Source organism: Colobus angolensis, unplaced genomic scaffold (genome assembly GCF_000951035.1).
Source record: "Colobus angolensis palliatus isolate OR3802 unplaced genomic scaffold, Cang.pa_1.0 Scaffold17, whole genome shotgun sequence".
NCBI classification, from domain to species: Eukaryota; Metazoa; Chordata; class Mammalia; order Primates; family Cercopithecidae; genus Colobus; species Colobus angolensis.
Window position 1 is genome coordinate 20,346,315 of NW_012114821.1, and position 16,107 is coordinate 20,362,421.

The 16,107-nt window shown below is 44.4% G+C and overlaps 2 protein-coding genes across 4 annotated transcripts in view; one reads left to right on the forward strand and one right to left on the reverse strand.

Annotated features, from left to right (window-relative positions):
* Positions 1–15,119, reverse strand: part of NSMCE2 (non-SMC element 2, MMS21 homolog (S. cerevisiae)) — a 266,651-nt gene extending 251,532 nt beyond the window's left edge. Inside the window, exons 1-4 of one of the 2 annotated variants that reach the window (XM_011938191.1) lie at positions 14,984–15,078; positions 12,361–12,426; positions 3,191–3,285; positions 2,850–3,020 (exon numbers count right to left, since the gene is read on the reverse strand). In XM_011938191.1, coding sequence (XP_011793581.1) covers positions 2,850–3,006 — 157 coding nt within the window. In that variant the 5' untranslated portion in view covers positions 3,007–3,020; positions 3,191–3,285; positions 12,361–12,426; positions 14,984–15,078. Of the gene's footprint in view, positions 1–2,849; positions 3,021–3,190; positions 3,286–12,360; positions 12,427–14,983 lie in introns of both variants that reach the window. The other variant, XM_011938190.1, reaches the window with a different exon arrangement.
* KIAA0196 (KIAA0196 ortholog) overlaps positions 15,102–16,107 on the forward strand; it is a 64,622-nt gene continuing 63,616 nt past the window's right edge. Inside the window, exon 1 of one of the 2 annotated variants that reach the window (XM_011938187.1) lies at positions 15,102–15,327. The gene's annotated coding sequence lies outside the window, so the exon portion shown is untranslated. The remainder of the gene's footprint in view (positions 15,328–16,107) is intronic. The other variant, XM_011938189.1, reaches the window with a different exon arrangement.

A 16,107-nucleotide genomic window follows, 5' to 3' on the forward strand; every position in this document is an offset into this window, starting at 1 on the left:
AAAATATACTCAAAAATAGACCAGGCAGGGTTAAAACATTTGGAGGCCACCCACTAAAAAGATTATGACACCTGCTGTTAGCCTTAAATGAGTAACTGTATGGAGCTGGTCCACCTGCCATTAATGACTGAAAAACTAAACAAAATATGTGAAACAATAGCTATGGGACAGTGGGACAAAGGCAGAACAGGACTGTAACTACTGCAATAAGGGAAAACTGGGAAAAGTCTTGCAAAGGCCTCCTGCCTGCACAAGGGAGGAGGAATCCACGGGAGTTTTTGAGATGGAGTCTCACTCTGTTCCCCAGACCGGAGTGCAGTGGCACAATCTCGGCTCACTGCAATCCCCTTCTCCCAGGTTCAAGCGATTCTCCTGCCTCAGCCTCCCCAGTAGCTGGGACTACTGGCATCCTCCACCATGTCTGGCTAATTTTTGTATTTTTAGTAGAGACAGGGTTTCGCCATGTTGGCCTTGAACTCCTGACCTCAGGTGATCCTCCTGCTTCGGCCTCACAAAGTGCTGGGATTACAGGTAGGAGCCACCGCGCCCGGCCTAGCACAGCAGTATTGAAGGATTGAGGAGACAGCGACTGCAGTTCAGAGAGGCTGAGGCAGCCAGCAGAGTTTGCAAGAGAAAGCACTGGGAGGGAGCTATGCAGAGAAAGAGCTCTAGGAATCTGCACTGGGGTCTCCTTGAGTCTGATGATGAATCCTAAAATGCTGAGGAGCAAATACTGACAGCTATAAAGTGAACAACTCCCAGGTTCAGTCTCGTAGGAACTAGGAGAGGGAGACATTCAAATTCCATCCAGCCAGAGTAGAGCTATCTCAATGAACCCTCAGGGCAATCAACAGAGACTCCAGAAGGGCCATGCTTTGTAACAAGGCTAAATTAGCCCTAACATAAAGGCTACACTAGACTTGCCCTAACAAAGCTTAATGACAAGCCTGGAAAGGATCGGCCTAATCCATAATCACTTAGCTGCCCACCAAACAAACTCCAACACTATTTAAAAGAGGACAACAGGCCAGCGCGGTGGCTCACACCTGTAATCCCAGGACTTTGGGAGGCCGAGGCAGGTGGATTACCTGAGGTCAGGAGTTTGAGACCAGTCTGGCCAACATGCAGAAACTCCATCTCTACTAAAAATACAAAATTAGCTGGGCGTGGTGACACATGCTTGTAACCCCAGCTACTTGGAAGGCTGAGACAGGAGAATCGCTTGAACCCGGGAGGTGGAGTTTGCAGTGAGCCAAGATTGCACCATTGCACTCCAACCTGGGCAACAAGAGTGAAACTCCGTCTGAAAAAAAAAAAAAAAAAAAAAAAAGACAACAAAATCCAAACACTCAACAACATAATACACATAGAGATGACAGAATTCACATTCAAGGATATTAAAACAGCTATTGTCAACAGGTTCCGTACACTCAAGAATGTAAAGAAAACCATATACTCAAGAATGTAAAGAAAAATATGGACACAATGAAGAAAAAAATGGAAGACTAAAAAAAAAGATTCTACTTAATTCTTTGCTATGTCTTCAACAATTAAAAACACAATAACTGAAATTTTTAAATTTACCAAATAGAATTATCAAATTAGACACCGCAGCAGACAAGATAAATGAACTTAGCAACAGAAATTATTCAAATTGAAGCTAAAGAGTAAAAAGACTGGAAAAAAAATCTATGAAGTCCCACTGATTTATGGGACAATATCAACCCATCTAACATACATGAAATGTGAGTCACACAGAAGGAGAAGACAGCAGAGGAGTAAAAAATATATATTTGAAGAAATAGTAGCAGAAATTTTTCCAAATTTGATTCAAAAAACTATAAGCTGACAGATCTATAAAACTCAAACAACATCAGTCAGGACAAAGAAAATCACACCAAGGTACATCACAAATTGCTCAAAACCTATGCCATTAAAAAGAAAACAAAAGGATCATGCTGCTCCTCTGGCTCCATGTGTAAAATAAAATAAAAACAATTTTACTCCAAAGAAAGCAAATAACAACTTTTATTTTTTTGAGACGGAGTCTTGCTCTGTTGTCCAGGCTGGAGTGTAGTGGTACAGTCTCAACTCACTGCAACCTCCGCCTCCTGGGTTCAAGTGATTCTCCTGCCTCAGTCTCCCGAGTAGCTGGAATTACAGGCGCCTGCCAACACACCCAACTAATTTTTTGTATTTTTAGTTGAGACGGGGTTTCACCATGTTGGTTTTGTATTTTTAGTAGAGACAGGGTTTCACCATATTGGCCAGGCTGGTCTCGAACTCCTGACCTCGTGATATGCCCGCCTCGGCCTCCCAAAGTGCTGGGATTACAGGCGTAAGCCACTGCACCAGGCCTGCAAATCACATCTTTCTAGATCTTTCTGATTGAACAAATGTAGGTAAAATTCATTAAGTTTAACTTTTCTCATTTTTGTTGAGGCCTTCCTTTGCTGGTATCCCTAGCTTAGTCTATCTACTGAGTAATCAAGCATGACCAAAGTATAAACTACTGGAAAATAACAATATCATAATAAATTTATATACCTTACAGTTCACAAATGTCAAATACTTTAGATTGTATGCTCCTTGAGGTCAGGATCTTCAAATCTTTGCCCGTAAATTTCTAGTGCAGTTTCTCATGGAACTTAACTGTCTGAACACACATGAATGAGTCAATCTCATTTCACCCTCAGTACCCTACCGTGGTGTGTAGAACAAGATGAGAAAACAGATGCCTAGAAGGGTTAAATCATTCCCCCAAGGATACTCAAAAGGCACCCCCAGATTAATACCATCACACAGTGTTACCTCAAAGTAGACACAAAAGAAGTTTTAATTTTACTTACTCTGACTTCCCACAAGATCCAAAGCCACACTAGAAGCTGTGTCCATACCAGAGTTGATACAGGCTTGGAAGTTTTTCAAGGAGGAGAGAGCAGACTCTACACCGCTGAAGGAGATGAAACCAGTTGAACCTGAATTTGAACTGGAACGTCCTGGCATCTTGAAATTATTACCTAAGTTTTGAAACACAATGAAACAAGATTCATAAGTCAGAAATATAACTGCATAGGAAAATATTAATAAAACTGCTGTAAACATTCATATAAATGTATCCAATATCTCGTAAGTGCCACACTATTCTGTATATCCCATAGAGAAGACATCAAATCATTGTGCCACCCACCTGGGCCACCAAACAAGCTGGACTCAATATACGGGGAAGGTAAGTGTCCTCAGTTTTTGGAGGGAGATTACCCTCTTCCAAAAGAGTGCTGGATTCTGTGAAGAAGTCAACAACAGCACAGTTCTTAAAAGACTACAAGATAAATGGGTTAGAAAAAGTAGACCACTCATATGATGCAATTTTCCAAAGAGAAAAAAATACTAATAAAATAGTTTATTAGTAAGCTATTTTGAAAACCTATAATTGTTAAACTATCCAACATATATGCATATTGAATTCTGGAAACTGTAAAAAAAAGAGAAAATCTATATTCCTGCCAGTTCCTCTGGCTTCTTACAGATTAATAGACTTGGTGAGATCCCAGAGTCAGTGAAAGCAGAATTTCTCTATAAACTTGTCTTCTGGCAGCACATCCACTATAACAGTTTCGGTTATTACCTTCATATTTAACACTTCCTAATCTGTATCTTCAACCACAATTTGTTTCAGCTTAGTAAAGCAATGTAAAGCTGCCTACAAAAGGACATCTCTGCTTAATTCAGAAGCCATTTGAAATTCAATCCACTGAAACCAACTAGAAAAGTGGGGAGAATTCACAGTTTTAAAGGGATGAGAGGGCTATTATCAAGGCTGTATGGCAGCAGAAAAAGGGATATTTTCATGGAATCAGATAGACATAACATGAAGACTGCTAAACATCTCTGAATCTCAGCTTTACCATCTTTAAAATGAGAAGGAATAATCATGGTATGGTATAGCACACAGTATACAATTAATTAGCATTAGAGACTTCCCTTCTGCCCTTCCTAAGTGGGGAACTGTGTAGTATCTCTGGCAGTTCCATCCTCATCATTGCTACCACCTTCATCTCACAGCTGAACTACTACTGTAGTTTCTCCACTATTAGTCCTTTTTAATTAGGTTCATTGATTCATTTCACTCATAAGTATTAAGTACCTACCAAGTCAATCATGAGATCCTTTCAAAAATACACAGGATATAAAAAGAGAAGGGTATAGAGACACGTAAGATGCACAGAGATGCATAAGATTTCTAATTTGAAGGTGTTTGTTTACTGCAAACATCCACAGTACAACTCATTGTCAATTCAAATATTTAGTATCTCCTTAAGTGCCAGGCACTTCCTTTTGCATGAGAATACCATGGTTTTCCAGATGAGCACTCTTAGGACTTTCCTTTTAAAGCATTATTTTGTTATTCTAATTTGATGAAAACCTATCATGAGCCAGGCACTATCCTGGCCACTAGAAATATTCAGCCTCTGGCCAGGCACGGTGGCTCACACTTGTAATCCCAGCACGTTGGGAGGCTGAAGCAGGAGGATCACCTGAGGTTAGGAGTTTGAGACCAGCATGGCCAACATGGCAAAACCCTGTCTCTACTAAAAATACAAAAATTAGCAGGGCATGGTGACAGGCACCTATAATCCCAACTACTCGGGAAGCTGGGCAGGAGAACCGTTTGAACCTGGGAGGCGGAGGTTGCAGCGAGCCGAGATCGCGCCACTGCACTCCAGCCTGGGCAACAGAGCAAGACTCGGTCTCAAAAAAAAAAAAAAAGGAATATTCAGTCTCTACTTCCAGGGGCTCACCACTGAGTAGGAGAGACAGAGATAAAACATAAACTTGATAATTAAAGCAACATGGGAGTTGCTGCAAAACTGAGGCACAGATAAGAAAATGCTCAACTTTGCCTTACTGGATCAAAGAAGGGAACATAGAACTGAGTTTAAAGGATAAAGGACGAAGTTTAACAGATGGAAGGGTAATGGAGAAGGGCATTCAGGCAAAGGAAAAGGCAGGTAGGAATGAAGAGCACAAATCACTGCAGAGTACATAACTCAAGACAATACTTGACTTTTCCTGATTCTAATATACTTTTATGACTCCTCTCACTACAAACTTCCAACACTTCCTCCTCTATCCTCACTCTCACTGAAAGATCTCGTTTCCTAATTTCCTGAGGAAACAGAAGCAGTCAGAAGAGAGATTTTGCAAGCTCCCACAGCTTACCTCCCCACCTATCAGCATCAGTTCTCATACACTCTGCTTTCCCTCCTGTTAAAATGAATAAACTGTTTCTCCTAGATAAGGCCACCTCTACTCCAATTATCCACTAGAACCTATCCCCCGCTCCCTACTCTAAGACATTCTCCCAGCAATTCTCCCTGCTTTCCTGCATCATTAAATTTTCCCTCTCTACTGAATCATTCCCTTCAGCAAACAAATACACCGTTACTTCTCCCATCTCAAAAATATCCTCCGACTTTCCTCCCACCTACCCCTCTGGTTATCAGCCCCATTTCTCTACTCAGCCTTAGAGCAAAACTCGTCTGTAGCTTTACCTACATTTGTCTCCAAATCTTCTCCTTCCATTCCCTTTGGAATCCACCCCCACTAGGTTTCCATCTCTCAGCAGTTCCACTTCACTGCAACTGCTCCTGTCAAGGCCACTTGACAAGCCCTAATGTTAAATTCATTATCAATGCCCTAATGTTAAATTCATTATCAATGCTCAGTCCTATCTCTGTTGACCTATCAGCCAGCAGTATGCAACACAATTAATCACTCCCTTCCTGATGCGCTTTCTGCACCTGCCTCCCTTGTTCTTGTTCTCATTCTCCTTTCTGTTTCCTCTCCATCTCCTTGAGCTCCATATGTTGTAGGGCCCCAGGTTCAGAATCCAGGCTTCTTTTTCTTCTCCTTCTATACCCAAATACAGCCCTGCCTCAGAGCTATGCCTTCTTGGTTCCCTTTGCCTCCATACTTGTCCCCTACATATCTACTAGGTCAATTCCCTTACTTTCCTAAGGTTTCCCTTTGAGTATCACCTCATCAGTAAGGCCTTCCCTGGCCATCGGACATAAAATGGCAAGCTCTCCCAATCTTCATCCCCAGGCATTCCCACCCTTCTGCTTCTGCTTTATCTTTCCTCAAGGCAGGTACTGCTAAGAGGTGACAATGTGCTAGCAGTCCTCACTCTCAGCGCCTCCTCGGCCTTGGTGTCCACTCTGGCGGTGCCTGAGGAGCCCTTCAGCCCGCCACGGCACCGTGGGAGCCCCTCTCTGGGTTGGCTGAGGCCAGAGCCGCCTCCCTCTGCTTACCAAGGCGTGGAGGGAGAGGCACGGGGCTGCCCAGATCGCGGTGGAGGGAGCAGCACTCGCCAGCCCGCGCAAGTTCAGGCAGGTGCGGGAGCAGGCTGGGGGGCCACGCACACGGAGCAGCCGGCTGGCGCAGCAGGCCCAGGGCAGTGAGCTGCTTAGCACCTGGGCCAGCATTTGTGGAGGTTGCCCCGGGTCCCCCAGCAGTGCCGGCCCACTGGAGCTGCACTCAAATTCTCCCCGGGTTTAGCCGCCTCCCCACAGGGCAGAGCTGGGGACCTGCAGCTCGCTAAGTCTGAGCTCCCTCCCTGCGGTGGGCTCCCGCGAGGCCTGAGCCTCTGGGACGGTAGCCACCCCCTGCTCCGCCGGCGCCTGGTCCCATTGACAGCCCAAGGGCTGAGGAGTGCAGGCGGGCAGCTCCGCCTGCAGCCCCAGTGCAGGATCCACTGGGTGAGCCAGCTGGGCTCCTGAGCCTGATGGGGACTTGGAGAACTTTTATATCTAGCCAGATGATTGTATGTGCACCAATCAGCACTCTGTATCTAGCTAATCTGGTGGGGACTTGGAGAACTTTTATGTCTAGCTAGAGAATCGTAAATACACCAATCAGCACTCTGTGTCTAGCTCAGGGTTTGTAAATACACCAATCAGCACTCTGTGTCTAGCTCAGGGTTTGTAAATACACCAATCAGTACTCTGTGTCTAGTTCAAGGTTTATAAATACACCAATCGGTACTCTGTATCTAGCTAACTCTGTGTCTAGCTAAGCTAGTGGGAACTTGGAGAACTTTTCTGTCTAGCACTGTGTCTAACTTAAGGATTGTAAATGCACCAATCAGCACTCTGTCAAAACAGACCAATCAGCTCTCTGTAAAATGAACCAATCAGCAGGATATGGGTGGCGCCAGATAAGGGCTCCCCCAGCCAGCAGTTGGCAAGCCACTTGGGTCCCCTTCCACACTGTGGAAGCTTTGTTCTTTCGCTCTTTGCAATAAATCTTGCTGCTGCTCAGTCTTTGGGTCCACACTGCCTTTATGAGCTGTAACACGCGAAGGTCTGCAGCTTCACTCCTGAAGCCAGCAAGACCACGAACCCACCTAGAAGAACAAACAACTCCAGACGCGCTGCCTTTAAGAGCTGTAACACTTACCACAAAGGTCTGCAGCTTCACTCCTGACAGCGAGACCACCCACCAGAAGGAAGAAGCTCCAGACACATCTGAACGTCTGAAGGAACAAACTCTGGACACACCATCTTTAAGAACCGTAACACCGCGAGGGTCCGTGGCTTCATTCTTGAAGTCAGTGAGACCAAGAATCCACCGATTCCGGACACACTGCCAAACAACATTCTTGTATTTATTAGGTTTACAGTCTCTAGTCCCCAATTACACTGTTAAGTTCCTTAAACTTACAGACTTTTTGACTTTTTCTGTTTTGATCACTGCTGTATTCCAAGCACCTAAAACAATGCATGGCACATAGTAGCCATTCAACAAAGGCTTGCTGAAGGAAGGAATGAATGGAATACTGTCTGTGTATCTCCAGCACCTAAAATAGTGCATGTCTCCAAAACTGTAGTATAGGTGGCGTGCCCAGGGCTCAGTGCTCTGATCTCTCTTTTCCAACCTCTCCCATCCACCTAGTGTTCCCAGCTAGGCTCATTCCATCTAAATACCATTGGCAAGATCACTCCAGAACTTAAAATGTCCAACACAGAAGGACCACGTTCCTTCCCTCCCACCCCACCCCTCTCCCAAACCTATTCCTTTTACAACCTGCCCCATCCTACTAAATAGCAACTCCATCCTTCCATTTCTTGGACCAAAAATCTTGGTTCATACTTGATCCTTCTCCTCCTCCCCTCATATTCTATACCAAACTCAACATCGATTTTGCCAGCTCTGTAGTCAAAGTATCTTCAGAATCCAACCACTCTCACCAATTATACTGATAACACCGTGATCCAAACCATCATCTCTTGCCTGAATTACTCCAACAGTTTCCTACCTGGTCTCCCTGCTCTCAGTCTTGCCTCTTCCACCCAATTCTCAACACAGCAGCCAGAGTAAACCCTTGAAAATGTACATAAGATCATGTGACTCCTCTGCTCAAAAACTCCTAAGGACTTCCTGACTCACCGGGAGTAATGGCCAAAGAGCTTCATGATAACTGACAATAGTGGTTCCCCAAATGGCTCCTGACCAAGTGTCGCCAGCATTACCTATGAACTTGTTAGAATGCAAATTCTCAGGCCCCAACAGTCTATGTTTTAACAAGATCTCTATGTAATTCTAACTCTGATGTATCTAGGAGACTTGCAGAGTTAGTGTATTGGAAACACCTGATGGACCCGTTAACACAGTGATTGCTGGACCTCACCCTCAGAATTTCTAATTCAGTACATCTGGGAAGGGACCTAAGAATCTGCATTTCTAACAAATTTCCAGGTAATGTAGATTGTGCTGATCCAAGAATCACACTTTGAAGACCACTGTTCTACATTATCTGGCCATTGCTAGTCCTTTAATAACCCAGGCATGCTTCACCTTAAGGTCTTTGAACTTGCTAATAAGACAGAGATGCCAGTAATAAAGACAGAAAAAAGCAGGAAGGGTTGGTCTTAACTCCCTCCTGCCTATACAATAAAATTCAACATAATTAGCACAGTATCCAAAGCTTTCTACAATGTAATGCAAACATGTTTTCAAATCAGAGCTTCTACTTTTCACCAAGACTTAAAACATACATTTCACACAACCTTAACTATTCGATATTCCAGAATAAATATAACTGCTTTCTACCACAACCCCTTGAAACAGGCTTGGCAGAGAACAAGTTCCATACTAAGAGAACGAACCAAGTACTATGAAGTTGAAAAAAGAAAGCGATTACACAAACCCACTAAGCTACGATGTTAAGAAAGGAAAGGATTATAGGAACAACAGGAGAGACATAGGCTTCATGGAAACGAAGGCACTTAAGCTGGACCATAAAAGGTATTCAGGATTTGGAGAGGCCTAAATTATCAGGGAGAGCTGTTCAGATGAAGGAAGCAGTGAGATGAAAAAAGGTCATACGGTAGTAAAATAGGAGATGAGTTCCCTTTGCCTGGCACACAGGGACAAAGGAATGGGAAGATAACTGGATTTCATTCTTTGGGAATATAGTGTAGAAGGCCTTAAGTACAGGATAAAGAATCACTCCAGTTGGGTCTAGGGGTCATCAAGGAAATTTGAGCTCTATGTATTTTCAAAACTTTATCATAAAAATCAAGACCTGAAACAAATATGGCAAAATGTTAAAGATGTTCAAATCTGGGTGATAAAACAAGGGCTCTTGTTGTGTTCTTTTCTGGGATTTTACAGTTTCACACCAAAAAAGAAAAAAATACAAATGGGAATAAAAGCAAATGATGATTTTCAAACATTTGCATTTTGGTGAAAAAGACTGCTTGTTTACAATTTCACTGTATTATACCAAACAAGTTGAGACATTTTACACAATATAAATACAAAGATACACAAAAAGATGGAATAATATAAATTCAGAAAACCAGGATCAAAAAACAGAAATTTAAGGGCAAACCAAGCATATGAGAAAGTTATAATGCAGTCATGCACACTTTAGGATTCTACACAGGGGGCCAGGTGTGGTGGCTCACACCTGTAATCCCAGCACTTTGGGAGGCCGAGGCAGTCCATCACTAGAAGTCAGGAGTTCAAGACCAGCCTAGCCAACATGGTGAAACTCCATCTCTACTGAAAATACAAAATTAGCTGTGTGTGGTGGTGCACACCTGCAGTCCCAGCTTCTCAGGAGGCTGAGGCAGGAGAATTGCTTGAACCCTGGAGGCAGCAGTTGCAGTGAGCTCAGATTACAGAGCGAGACTCCGTATGAAAAAAAAAGGATTCCACACAGTACTACACTTGTAATACACATTTGGTAGTAAGCTTCCTAATAATCAAAATAAAAAGTGGCAGTTACTTTGTCCATTAAAAAAAAAAAAAAAAAAGAACACTAGGAACTCAAGAAAAAATAAAGCTTTCCATGACAATCAAGGCAAGTATGGATCATCATATATGAGATAATGAGTTACACTGAAAAAAATAATCCTCGAAAATATCCTTACAGTAAATGCAATAGCAAACTTCTAGGACTGTTTCTTGAGACTATTTCTCAGGGCAGGCTAAGGACAAAACACTTGTGACAGATACTGCTAGGTGCCCACCAAACCCATTTCCTCTTCAACCCAGTCATATGCCTATATATGCTCCACATTTTGCAGCCTTTCTTGAAGTAAGGTGTGGCCTATGACTGCACCCAAGGCAATGAAATGTGAGCCATTTCCAGGCCTAATCTGCAAAAACCCACACTTTCCCATCTGATAGCTCGATGCAGGCAAGCACAGTGACCTTAGTAAAGCTACACACCGACGATAGAGAATTACCAGATGGAAGGAGCTCAAGGCCCTACATCACTGCTTGGAGGAAAACTACTCACCTATCAGGCTCCATGCACGAAAGAAACTTCAACTGGGCAAAGCCATTTAGACTTGTGGGGTTTACTTGTTACAGTACTATTAATTAAAAAAACACAAACCTGCAAGGACCAAATGATATAATTCAAGTATTCAGTTTTCTTTCTTTCTTTTTTTTTTTTGAGATGGAGTTTCACTCTTCTCCCTCAGGCTGGAGTGCAATGGCGCTACCTTGGCTCACTGCAGCCTCCACCTCCAAGGTTCAAGCAATTCTCCTGCCTCAGCGTTCCCAGTAGCTAAGATTACAGGCACCCACCAACATGCCAGGCTAATTTTTGTAGTTTTAGTAGAGGCAGGGTTTCACCATGTTTGCCAGGCTGGTCTCAAACTCCTGACCTCAAGTGATCCACCTGCCTTGGCCTCCCAAAGTGCTAGGATTACAAGCATGAGCCACTGTGCCCAGCCTCAGTTTTCTTTTTTTTTTTTTTTTTTTTTTGAGACAGGGTCTTGCTCTGTCACCCATGGCTGGAGTGCAGTGACATGATCATGCTCACTACAGCCTCAACCTCCCAGGCTCATGTGATTCTTCCACATTAGCCTCCCAAGTAGCTGGGACCAGAGGTGTGCACCACCACATTTGGCTAATTTTTTTTTTTTTTTTTTTTTTTAATTTTTAGTAGAGATGACCATCTCCCTATGTTGCCCAGGCTGGTCTCAAACTCCTGAGCTCAAGCGATCCTCCTGCCTCTGCCTCCCAAAGTGCTGGGATTATAGGCATGAGACACCATGATCAGCAGAAGTATTCTGTTTTCTAGTCGGTCTTGATTCTAGTATAAGTCTAAATTGTCTAGAGCAGCATTGTCCAATAGAACTTTCTGTGATGAAAATGTTCTATAATCTGCACTGTGCAATATGATAGGCACTAGGCACATGTGTACTGACTGCCTAAAATCTGGCTGGAAAGGTGGTTCATGCCTATAATCCCAGCACTTTCGGAGGCCAATGTGGGAGGTTGGCTTGAGCCCAGGAGTTTGAGACCAGCCTGGGCAACAAAGTGAAACCCTGTCTTTACTGAAAATAAAAAAATTAGCTGGATGTGGTGGTGCGGGCCTGTAATCCCAGTTCCTCAGGAGGAGATGTGGTAGGATCACTTGAGCCAGGAGGTTGAAGCTGCAGTGAGACATGATCACACCACTGCACTCCAGCCTGGGCAACAGAGCAAGACCCTGTCTCAAAAGAACAAAAAAAAAAAGGAAAGAAAAGAAAAGAAAATGAAGAGACAGCAGGGATTGTTCTCTCTCTCTCTCTCCCTATCACGTGAAGACACATAAAGAGAGAAGCCATCTACAAGCCAAGAAGAAAGTCCTCACCAGAATTCAACCATGCTGGCAACCTCACCTTGAACTTCTGGCCTCCAGAATTTCTGTTGTTTAAGCCACCCAGTCTATGGTATTTTGTTATGATAGCTTGAACAAAGACACAATATCTATGAAGATTAATGCAATCCAGTATAAATGGAAAGTATATACCAAACAGTAGTTGTCACTAGTTGGTTGAATGCAAAACTCACATCACTTGAGTGAAACTTCATTCTTGCAGAGGACCAAGGAAAACATGATCATGCTTTTCTGTAATTCTGGAGTAGGGAAAAGATTAAGACTGAGATTGAATTGAAAAGCAAAGACAATGGATGGTGCAGAAAGATGGAATAGACATACTTTTCTCAATTCCTCCCAATAAATACAGCTAAGTACAAGTCAAAGACAACTCCTTTCTCTGACTCTAACAGCACCCTCTTTGATATAATTATAGCCTTTGGCAGTAACTCTACTTTGTTAGTGACTATCTTGCAAGATGTTTGCAGTACTTCATAAACAGCAAGTGCTCTGAAAATAGTCAATAAATGAATAAACTGTCTGCTTCGGTCAGATGCACAGCTCTCGTGTCTCCTTCTCCCCTTCATACTCAATATTCTTGAGCTCATTTCCAGACTTTGTTCAGGCTGGGCGTGGTAGCTCATGCCTACAATCCCAGCACTTTGAAAGGGCAAGGCAGGAAGATTGCTTGAGGCCAGGAGCTCAAGACCAGCCTGGGCAACACAGCGAGACCCCATCTCACAAAAAAAAAAAATTTAAACTTACACAGACATGGTGGCTTGCACCTATTGTCTTAGCCTCTTGGAAGGCTGAGGTGGGAGGACCCCTTGGGTCCAGGAGTCCAAGGCTGCAGTAAGCTATGATCATGCTACTGCACTCTAGCCTGGGTGGTAAGAGTGAGACGCTGTCTCCAAAAAGGAAAAAAAGGACTTTGTTCATCCTGCTCCCACCGTGAGAAAACCATCTCTTCAGTTTTCTATCTTTTTATTTATTTATTTTTTGAGACAGAGTTTTGCTCTGTCGTCCAAGCTAGAGTGCAGTGGCATGATCTCGGCTCACCTCAACCTCTGCTTCCTGGGTTCAAGGGATTCTCCTGCCTCAGCCTCCTGAGTAGCTGGGATTACAGGTGTGCGCCAGAACACACTGGTTATTTTATTTATTTACTTACTTATTTATTTATTTATTTATTTATTGTATTTTTAGTAGAGACAGGGTTTCGCTGTGTTGACCAGGTTAATCTCAAACACCCGACCTCAAGTGATCCGCCCTCCTTGGCCTCCCAAAGTGCTGGGATTACAGGTGTGAGCCACCACGCCAGGCTCTTTCTTCAGTTTTCTATCTGCCCACATCTTACCCATATGCTAAAGTCTGAATGTTTGTGTCACCCAAAATTTATATGTTGAAATCCTAACTCCCAAGGTGATGGTATGAGGAGGTGGGGCCTTTTGGGAAGTGATTAGGCCCACTTTCATGAATAAAATTAGTGCCCTTTTAGAAGATGCTCCAGAGAGCTGCTTTGCCATTCCACCATGTGAGGACACAGCAAGAAGCCACCTATGAACCAGGAAACAGGCCCTTGCCAGACACCAAATCTGCTGGCACCCTGACCTTGGACTTTCCAGCCTCCAGAACTGTGAGAAATAAATTTCCGTTGTTCACAAACTACCTAGTTTATGGCATTTTGTTATAGAAGCCCACACTGACTAAGACACCACTTTCATGGCTTGGTTTAAGTGGTTCTCAACCAAGAAAGATTTTACCCCTCTCCCAAGGGGCATGTAGCAATATCTGTAGACATTATGGTTGGCATCTAGTGGGCAGAGGCCAGGGATACTCTCAAACATCCTACAATACACAGGACAGCCCTCACCCCCACCCCACAGGAAAAAAATATCTGGCCTAAAATGTCAATAGCGCATCAGTTGAGAATAACTGGTTTAAATCAATCTCTCTCGGATCCCTTCCCATGTAATAACACTGATCTTTTCCTCCCAGTACCTATGATCTCCAAGAAAGTTTAGAATAAGTTGTGCATTTCCTGAGTTTTTTCTCTGCATGTTATTTATAGACAATATGCTGACTTCCTTTAAATCCATGGAAGCCTTGTACAAGTCAGCCAGAGCTGCCTCTCCTTTTTCAACATGCAAGGATATACCCTTCTCTCTGAATCCTTCTCATACAATTGCTTGTTCCCTCCCTCATGCTACCATTATTCCTATCACATGCACATGTACACAACACACTCCCATTATGAAACTCATCACAACTATTTGCTCACATGTCTGCAGCTTCTTTACACTGAAAGCTCCTTAAACTAGAACCCTGACATATTCTATTGCATATAAAGCAGTTCCTCACACAAAATAGGGGACCAATAAAGATTTGGCGGGTTACAAAAATAACAACAAACATCATCATTTCTCGGTCACCTACAGAATGCCATAAACTGGTGTCCCGGCACTTCATTCTCCTTATCGCTAATTCTCACTGCAATCTACATAAGTGAAGAGGAAACTGAGGTCCAAAGAGTTTATTCAAACGACCTTCCCATGGCCTTACTTTTAAAGTCAGTTCAAACCAGATCTATTTGGATCAAAAATTCGTGATCTTGCCCTTACACACTTGGGGCTAACGGATGGAGAGATGGCGCCTCGGACAGGAGGGTAAACTGTCCCAGACTCACTACTGCGGCGTGAAAAGGGCCACAACCATAATCCAGGTCGACGAATCCCCGGCTCGGGGTCCCCGTGGAGTGTCCCTGAGGGAGGCGACAATTCCCGCCACCTTCCCCATTGCCGTCCCCCGCTTCTTCCCTACCTGGTTGTCCGAGTTGTCTCCGTCTGGTGGCACCCCAACTTCCCCTACCTGTACCCACCTCCTTTCCTCAGCCCCCTTCGCCTGTAGCTGAAAAGTGAGCGCGGTCTCTTGCGTCATCAGCCGTCGCCGGCGAGTGGTCACATGATGCCCCTCTCTGCTCACCGCCGCTTCGGTCATGTGACCGTCTGGGAAGTCAGGGGCGGAAGCCGGGCTCTGACGGTTCCAGGTCCGGGACTGGGGATAGAAGAGGACCGCCGCCGTGAGGGAGGGGTGGAACCTTGGTGCCGACTCCGCGCGCAACCTCCTGCCCTGCGCGTGCGCCGCTGGCGCGGCCCGGCTGACAGGTGAGTGGGGATGGGATGAGCGCGCCCCATTTTTGCATGGCCCCCTTCACTTCCCCGCTGGGCCGCGCTGGCCAAGGGGAGGTCTCCAGCGTCGCGTGCAGCCTGGATGGGGGACTCGGGATGGAGGGCTTAGGGGCTTTCTGGGGCGGCGGCTGCAGTCCAGCTCTTCGTCTCCGCTTAGGGGGAAATCATTTTCCACACCTCTTCCTCGCTTTAGGAAGCACCGTTCAGCTGGCTGCTTGGTCCGAATCTCATCCTTCCAAGTTTCCGGGAACACTGCTGTGTGGATATCGTCGTTATTTCTCTCTTTGCTTTTGAGAAAACTGAAAGGCTAGTAGTGAGGACTTTTACAGCCTGACGAACCTGGATTTGCATTCTAGTTATGCCATGGGCTGTGAGTTTGGGCAAGTCATTGCTGCTCGCTGCGTCTTAATGCCTTCACCTGTGCTGATGCCAAAATCCTTTGCATTTTGGGGGAGGGGGGAAATGTTCCCAAGGTCCTGATTCCTCTATGATCGGACAGGAAAAAGAAAAAAGTCACAGAGTCATAGAACTGGGTCTCCTGATTGCAAGCGCATGGAGCTCCCTCAAACATAGGTGAAGGGTAGTGAGGGAGAAGTTTTCCTGTCTTTGTGCACAACAAGGGACACCTTCTCTAATTGTCCTTCACCTGCCTTTCCCAGGATTTCAGGTTCAGCCTCATTTCAGAACTTTTCTGGAAAACATATGTAGCTTGCATTTATTTTGATCAACAACCATTATATTTTGTTTGTGATAATG